This window comes from Myripristis murdjan, chromosome 14 (genome assembly GCF_902150065.1).
Source record: "Myripristis murdjan chromosome 14, fMyrMur1.1, whole genome shotgun sequence".
NCBI lineage: Eukaryota > Metazoa > Chordata > Actinopteri > Holocentriformes > Holocentridae > Myripristis > Myripristis murdjan.
The window spans coordinates 37877774-37886619 of NC_043993.1; the positions used below are offsets into that span (position 1 = coordinate 37877774).

The following is an 8846-nucleotide window of genomic DNA, read 5'->3' on the forward strand; positions in this document are numbered from 1 at the left end:
TACGCAATTTTATGAGCCGTTTCCGCTCTACATCCTAAACTCCTCCCATCGATGCAATCCATTTCCATTTTGGCCTGCTGGTTTGTTTTAGCTTCTAGATCTAGATCTAGATCTATGCGCGCTCACATAAAAAGGGCAGTGTTTGCTGCATGCGACCAATCGCAGACAAGGAAAAATCCACCCGAGCTGCATACTTTACAACGGAGGAGCAGACAATAATCTGAAATAAATACACGGAATATAAATCCATCATCCAGGCAAAAACCAACACAGTTGAAGCTGCAAGGAATGCTGGTGAAAAAAATCGCCGACTGTGTCAATGAGTAAATTAGTGGGATTATAAACGAAGTAAGCGCAAATCTTGCTGTACGTTATGCTGGGCCACGTTGTCATGTTATCCTCCCAGTTCTGCACTGAATTGGGGTGGGGGAGAGTAACGGCATCTCCAGTCAACATGGCTGAACCGTGTTCCCATTGTAAGGACATAATTATTAAAACTGAAACCTGACGAGCAGCGAGCTACATGTCCAGACGAAGCTGCGTTGGCATGGAAGTTTGTTTACACCGGCATACGCTGCGCAAACCACTTCCAGCGGAAATTAAGTGCATTTGTGTAGGGTAATGGCGCCCCCCCGGGATTTGGTGCGTAAACCTGTCTATAGAAATTTAAGCTCCATAAAATTCACGGAGGATCTTGTTTAGCTCTTCTTTACTTACAGTTGGAAAAAAATCAGCTGTTTGCCCGGTGTTTTTCAGGTAGTGTTGTAGACATTTTATGGCCCAAGACGTTGACTGGACCACACTGGCTTCATTTCTTAACCTCTCCAGCTGATCCAGCTCTTCACTTGTCTCTTTCGCATATCTCTCCTTTTTCTCTTCGGTCTTGTCTTCCTCGTTCAGCGATTTATCCAAACTTAGGTCCCCAAATAAATCAAAATTGACAACAAAAAGGTCCATTATGCAGGCTAACAAAGTTGACAGCAGCTTTTGATGCGGGTTTCAGTGAAATGTTTCGTGTTGCCATGGAAACCACACAGACTCGGGCAATAAGATATAGGCGGACTAATATTTTAGCCTTGCTGTCATGCTCATTTGAGCACATTCTAAACGTCTGATTGACCAATCAGATTGCTAGGTCGGATCTACGTGTTGTATAATTTTTAAAAATCACACGTATCCCCTGGAGTTCCTCCACGTAGCTACCCCCGGGGGTACCGGACCCCCATTTGAGAAACTGTGTTCTAGACTACCATATTGACCCGCATAAAAGACGACCCTGATATTAAGACAACCCCTCTTTTGCAAGACCCTTTTTCAGAAAAATAGGCTACTTTTTATGCCCACCCGGTCAGGCCTGCCGGATCTAACAGTTGAGCCGCGGCCCACTGGCGCCACAGAAGGAGTAGTAACATGGAAGGGCGCAAGCCAGTAATTTCACCTAGGGCGGCAACATAGGCAGAACCGCCACTGGTTATATGTCACAACGCCACACAATTCATTGACTTGATAATTAATTAACTTGAACGGTGGTTTGCAGGCAAAGTTCAACATCTTGCCTTACCCGTTTCATCGTCCTCATTTGTCCTTTCAAACCGCAAGCTCGTTTTAGTGAAAAAGACACCAATTTTAGCACATTTGGCTGCGTCTGTTTCCAGAGCTTTCCTCTTTTTAATTCTTACCTTCTCCGCGCTACCCTTGCTCTTTCTACTTTCCATCTTTGAAACACCACTGACCGAGTGCATGGACGTGTTACTTCAGGGTGCGTCTGCAAAAAAAAAAAAAAAAAAGAGCTGCCAGTGGAGGCGGCCCAGGGACAGTGGTACACAGCATAGGTGATCAACCCACTGTCATGACTGGACTGAACACTGAGTTCTTGTAAAGCTTCTTTGATGGACTGTGGTGGAAATGGAACAGTGAGCAAAGAAATTTGGTCAGAGGATTATTAATTTTATTAGCATTATTTAAAACATATGAACATGCTGAGGGCTCAACGCTGTACGGCAAGTTTCAAAGGAGCGTAAGAGAGAAAGAGGGTGGTACAGTCGTGCCAGACAGCAATTTTTTCATGTCCCCCCCAGGAATTACTCTCGGAAATTTTGATGTTTATTGTCCCCCCCAACAATGAAATGGAATTTTCGCCCCTGCCTGCACTATTTAAAAATGAGGACCACAACTCTAGTCTGTCACTCTACAGTGAACTACAAGATTTTGGTGATAATCAGTTTATTGTATTTTCACCATTAGAGTTTTTTGTATTTTAGTCATAACTGTATTGTGCTACTATCACAAGTTCATGAGCCGATAGGAAATTCAGACATCTACAACTTCTCAAACAGGCTGCTATAATGTCGCCTTCACTATTTAATTTGTCAGGTAGTGAAAGCCAGAAAACAATCAAAAAATCAAACATTGAATATTATGGAGTCTGCCGGTTTGAAGTGGGAAAATTCTTCAGCCTTGGTGGAGTTTTGTGCACAACTGGGTGGTCATCCAGTTAGGGTTAGGGTTAGGATGTGTTTCATTGTGAGTTTGAACAGAAATGTCCATGATGGGATATTAGAGCTGAACTGAACCGCATAAATTATTTAAAAAACATACTTAACGTGGTTTATAATGCAATAAAGTTAAGGTAAAACTTGAATTTACTGGGATGGTGGTGCCAGAAAAAATACATCAGAAAGAGACTAGACTACACACATCCCCATTCTCCTTTTTCAAAAAGATTACACAACCCATTTCTAATTGGGTGACCATGCTGACATGTGATGGTGACACCTGAAGTGGGTGGGAGGATAAAGCTCATTTACAGGATGGGAGGAAAGGCAACTCCACCAGACCAGATCTGCTCTTATGGATACCAGCATGATTTTTAACTTGCTGTCTGTAGAGTGATAGCTAGCAACAGTGTGGATGATTTTGTCCTTTACTGATCTCTGCAGGAATACATAAGTATCTCTAGACAGGGGATGATGCACTTTTCTTTGTGTTTGTGTCTTGTGCTCCAGTAACTGCAGCAGGTGACAATAGAGACATTTTGTTCTTCAGAAAAATTTCTAATATATTGAAAATGCCAAGGACTAATTACAATAACACTGCCGGCCTGAAGTATCATACAACACAGGAAACATTACTATATGCCAGTCTAAGCATGGGGTCCAGCTTCATGTTCCTCTACATCAACAGTGTCCTGCTGTTCACCTTGAGGAGTAAGTCGGTATTTTGTGAAACCTCCCGCTACATCCTGCTGTATAATCTTCTTTTTGCAGACACTGTTTATCTGATATCGAGCTCGCTGCTTTACCTGTTGGCTGCTTTTCGGATAAAACTGACATTTTACATGTGCAGTGTTGTAATATTTCCCCCGCAGCTCGTGTACTTAATCTCTCCTCTAACCTTAACGGTGATGTCACTGGAGAGATTCGTGGCCATATGCTATCCACTGAGACACGCTGTCATCATCACCATCAGAAACACAGGTGTGGCAATCACTCTGGTGTGGCTCAGCAGTTCCCTCCGCATCATCATTCGTGTTTTACTGCTATTATGTTCAAACTCTGAGTTCTCATTCGACCTGCACATGAAGGACTTCTGCTCGGATGAGGCCTTGTTACGTGTACCAATGTATTATTATTTTGTCACAGCATATTCTGGCATTGTCTTCCTGTCTGCAGGTGTCACAATCATCTGTTCCTATATTGGTGTGACGCTTGTTGCCAGGTCTGCTTCAACAAACAAAGCCTCAGCCAGAAAGGCCAGCCAAACCCTTTTGCTCCACCTGTTTCAGCTGGGCGTGATCCTCATCTCCACTTTTCACTCCAACATCATCACAGCCGCTGCTACAATCATGGAGAGATCACATGTTTTACGCCTTCATAGCCTTTCCTTTATTTTCCTCAACATCCTCCCCAGGTGTTTGAGTACTTTCATCTATGGCTTCAGAGACCAAACCATCAGGCCATTCCTCATACAGCATCTATGCTGTCAGTGGAGATGCTCAGCTTTCCTGAACAAAGCAAATGCTGGTGAATGATGTTGGAAGTGATTGCACTGAGTATGTGTTTGTAAGCAAGATACTTTGATGATAAATTTCATGTATGAGGACTGCAATTCAGTCCACTTTGTTGTCAGTGTCACAGTGAAACAGCTTTCATTTTGCTTTCAGTCAGTGAATTAAAACATGTTAAGGCAGGACATAGAAAGGACGGTAAATACTGGTATACAACAACACGCCCAGTCAAAAGTTAAAAGAAAGGTCCGTTAGCCTTTATAGATTAATCACATATTTAGAGGTAACAGAAGGATCTCTTTATGTGAAATATCTGTGCCACAGATGTATAAGGTCTATCTTATACACCTGAGGTCTTCAGTGATGACAGCTTTTATTCATAAATCCAGTAAGCGCAAGAGAAGGCCACTGGTCAGATGACAAGTGTAGAGAGCCAGCGTTTTTGATAGGTTTTGATAAGATTTCTAACTCATAGAGAGCTTGGCTTTGCTCAACTCCTTTTGTGATCTTGGTACTTTCTGACATCCACATGATGTTTGAAGTGATGCAACTCTGTAATCAGCACAATACTCAATGTCTTTTGTATCAAAGCAACTTCATATATATGAATACATTTAGTGGGTGATTTCTGCTGTGGGGTGTGTGTATGTTTGTTTGTCTGTGGTGTCTGTGTTGTGTGTGTGTGTGTGTGTGTGTCTGAACTTTATAAGACTATTGTTAACATCATTATTATCATATGTATTTTCACTGTGTCAGTTTGTCAATTACTAAACCACTTAGACTTAAATAATCCTTAATCCACAGTTGTTTCGCTGGTTTCCGTAGATGGGTTTGAGTTACCATAGGAATATTAGAGAAATAAAAAATGTGCGGATACTGCAGTGGAAACCTCCAGGCAAGCTGGCTTGTGGTCAGAAAACTGTTTATGTTCAACTAATTTGATGCTTGAATTCTGCCAGAACTATTTGTGTTGGTGGAGCTGAAAACTGATTAAAGAAAATATTACTAATTTGTTGTTGCTGATTACCATTAACTAATAAATGTCATTGTTCCCAAATCTGGATATAAAAGCAATATCACACCAGAGGTAGTGTTGTCATACTTAACATTAAAGGCTGAATTATGCTTCAGCATTGGAAGAGCGTACGGGGGTTGTGCGAAGCACGCATTTCCTACGCAGCGCGTGTGTCCAACATACCTCTGCAAACACACAGAGCAATTCTCCTCCCACCAACGTAGACCCTGTGACGTATGGTCGCTGCTCTTCTGTGGCGAGTGGACGAGTCGTATAGGTGCGGGCACTCTCCAAAGTTTTCAAACACAACCGACGAGTCGAGACACAACAGGGACACAACAGGGACATGTTCGAGGGATTTTGGGCCCCATGAAAAGAAATCTTATTGGGCCCTTATATAGCCGGCCAATAGACAAACCTTTTTATTTCCATCCTTTCGAGGGCCCCATCCCCCATTGCGGCCCTGGGTAATCAGTCCCGCTTTTCCCCCCACTACGACGCCCCTGCTAGGAATGGGTCGCCGTCTCCCAGCTTTTTCCAGCGCCAGGTCCATGGCGAACACGGGATGACGAACTGTGCTTGCACATCCAACAAGTGTTTCCGTGACTGTTGCATTTTTTCTGATATCAGAGACATGGCTGCAGCCATCTATTACTGGATTTGGCTATTCAACTAGCAAGATGCACGATGCTTTCTATTCTCCCCTGCACGAAAGGACTGAGCCCTAATTTCGTTGCATTATTATACGTATATGATTGTGCAATGACAATAAAAATCTATCTATCTATCTATCTATCTATCTACGGGTCCTCCTCAAGGCCTCCCAGAAGAGATGAGGCAAGGCAGGCGTGGGCCGAGGTAGCGGCGGCCGTTTCCACGTTCTCTGGTATCAACCGTACAGTTGATCAATGCAAAAAACGGTTTGATACAACGAAGAGAATGGGGAAACAAAAGGTAGGCTGGTGTCTCTTTCTCTCTCTCTCTCTCTCTCTCTCTCTCTCTCTATCTATCTATCTATCTATCTATCAATCACATTTGTAAAGTAATGGAAATAGCCTAAAGCCTTAATTTGTTCTGGTGATTAATCCATTGGGATTTTCCCTTTATTTTATCATACTGCTGTACCTTGAAATTGTCAATAAAATATTTCTTCAATCAATCACTCCCAAGGCCGCCTCTAACAGACGCGAACGGCTGGCCACAGGAGGAGGACAGGCTACGGTGCAGGTTCTCACTCCATGCGACGACCTCGCCGCCTCCACTCTCTTCCCAGAGAGTTTTCATGGCATCCGGGGACCAGTGGAGGTTGGCGTGGGCGAAGGAGGTAATTAAATAATTTTGCCAATTGCACCTGGTTTTGTTTAGGTCCATTTCTTGGCAGTAAGGCCATGCTTGCATAAATTATGCACAATCATTGGACAGTACTATGCGAAATCTCTGTCATTCCTCATAATACATTAATCAGAGATAGGCCCAGTCATTACCGCCATGTGTAGGTGTGGAGGTAGCCTATTCAGGCCAGGTGTGTACACACACAATTCCAACGAAAAGCAAAATAACTAAGGCAGCACACTTGTAATCCAAACGAAAACATATCAAAGAATTATTCAAGATAATAATCACACGCTAAAACTCCACAAATGAATGTTCATTAATTAAATATAGTCAAAATGGGCATCCACTCAAGTCATTCACAAGCTACACCTGCACTAAGTTAACTCTGAAAATAATGTGTGATCCAAGTTAATTAATGTCAACGCAGAAAAAATCACCATATGAAATCCCATCAGATCAAAATGACTACATTAAACACTGAGGCATAGGCCTCTTTAAAAAATATATTTCAAACATGTGAAAGCAAGTGGCAAGTATGCTATAGTATCAATTACAAAGGGGAAAAATGAGGCACATGTACAAATTGAATGAACATGAATTATAATTTATTCTAAATAAACAGATGAATAGAGTTATTGATGATTAAGGATGATTTTCCATCATTCCCGCAGATGAACCAGTCCATCTAGCCATCGTAGCTTGTCCTGGCGACGAGGAGGAGACTGTGGACCAGGACGGAACGGGGGGAGAGCGAGGCGAGGAGGATCCTGGCGAAGGGCCGTCTGGTCCAGCAGCAGCTACGCAGAGACCCCGCCGATTCAGGAACGTGGTCCGACCTGAGGCTGCTGGAGCGGGAATTGGGTGGCCTACGGCGGGGTCTCTGCTGCATCAATCATGCTATGAGGCGGCATGAGCAACTCCTGGGCCAAGGCGTCGCGACGCTCCAGAGGAGTGCTGCCGCACTTGAGCGCTTGGCTCACCTGGGGCCTCCAGCTCCAATGGCCCCAGTGGAGCAAGGCGCTCAAGTGGCCCAGCCGCCGGGAACTCCTGCGCCTCAGGCTGCACCATCTCGTTCTCCTCCCAACACCAGAGCGCGCTGCCAGCCTCACACTTCTCCTCGTCGTCCCTCCTGTGGCCGGCCGTCTCGTCGTGGCCCACGCCTGCGAGTGAGGGGAGGAAGAAGCATGCAGTGACCTCATGCATGAGCATCTTCAGTTTTTTTCTCTTTTTTTTTTCTTTTTTTTTTTTTCCCTGCCCAAAATAGTTGAAGGCCTGTTTCTGTTTAAGTTGATCAGGAATTGTATTTTCATCAGGCTACTATTATTTGATATTAACACATTCTTCAATGTTTGGTAGGCTACGTAGGCCTAATAAAAAATAAATAAATCAATAAATCAATAAAAAATCAAGCCTACCCCTTGTGTGATGGAAAATTAAAAAAGAAAAAGAAAAAGAAAAGAAAAAATGCGTTTCACAATGCAGTTCCAAGTCCCTCTCCTGTCTGAAATGAAGCATACAACAAAAACCTTTTTTAGAAAATACCCACAGCCAATTAAATGCATACATTGCCTGCAACAATTTACACTTTATTCTTTATAAAGCGACTTTGAGTAGCCTATTTAATGAAATGCTAGGCCTATATGAATTACATGTGTTATATTGTTAGTAGCCTATACTGATTGCACAAATTACTTACCAGGTAGGCTGCAGATGACATGACTAGCGGTGTCCCAGCTCCGCTGCCAGCTGGTCCCTCATTGCCCATGCTACTGCTGGCACTATATCAGCATTTGGAGTCGGCACCTGCACTTCAGCTTGCCGCCTTCTATAGTCCGGTAATAATCTATCCTCAAACTCCAAACTCTTGTGCAGCACACAACATGCCACAAAGACAGATGCTACTTTCTGAGGACTATACTGCGAGACCCCACCTGACCTGTCCAAGCAGCGGAACCGCATTTTGAGCAGGCCAAATGTTCGCTCAATGACAATTCGTGCGCGTGAGTGTTTTCTGTTGAAAGCAAACTCATGCACACTTGTTGGCGTCATGTATGGCACCATGCACCACGTCTTTAATGGATAGCCATTGTCACCCAACAGCCACCCATCCAGAGGGGGGTCCCTCTGGAAGACTGCAGGAATGATCGACTGTTAAAAGCGTGGTGGCTACCTCCAGGATGATTTGCGTATACATTCAAGATGTAACCCCATGCATCGCAAATCACCTGGACGTTGATGGAATGGGTTCCTTTACGATTCACATAGGCGCCACTGTTCAGAGCCGGAGCCCGAATCAGAACATGTGTGCAGTCGATGGCACCCAGAACCCTAGGGAACCCATATCTTGCCAAAAAATCCTGCTTTACCCTGCGTTGTCTCTCGGGTGTCACAGGGATGCCAGTGATGTACCTACTGGCATGTCGGACTGTGCTGGCAGTGACTGCAGTTATAGCCGAGTTTACGGCAGATTGGGTCATGCCTCCAATTGAG

The 8846-nt window shown here is 44.0% G+C and overlaps 1 protein-coding gene across 1 annotated transcript; it reads left to right on the forward strand.

Moving 5' to 3' along the window:
* Window positions 1-3163: 3163 nt before the first annotated feature.
* Window positions 3164-8075, forward strand: LOC115371249 (odorant receptor 131-2-like). Its single transcript, XM_030068486.1, has 2 exons — window positions 3164-3984; window positions 8060-8075. Exons 1-2 carry the CDS (start codon window positions 3164-3166, stop codon window positions 8073-8075), a joined length of 837 nt encoding a protein of 278 aa, XP_029924346.1.
* The last annotated feature ends 771 nt before the right edge of the window (window positions 8076-8846 follow it).

Coding starts and splice junctions, on each gene's coding strand:
- LOC115371249 (XM_030068486.1), top strand. CDS start 3,164: ATGTTCCTCTACATCAACAGTGTCCTGCTGTTCACCTTGAGGAGTAAG.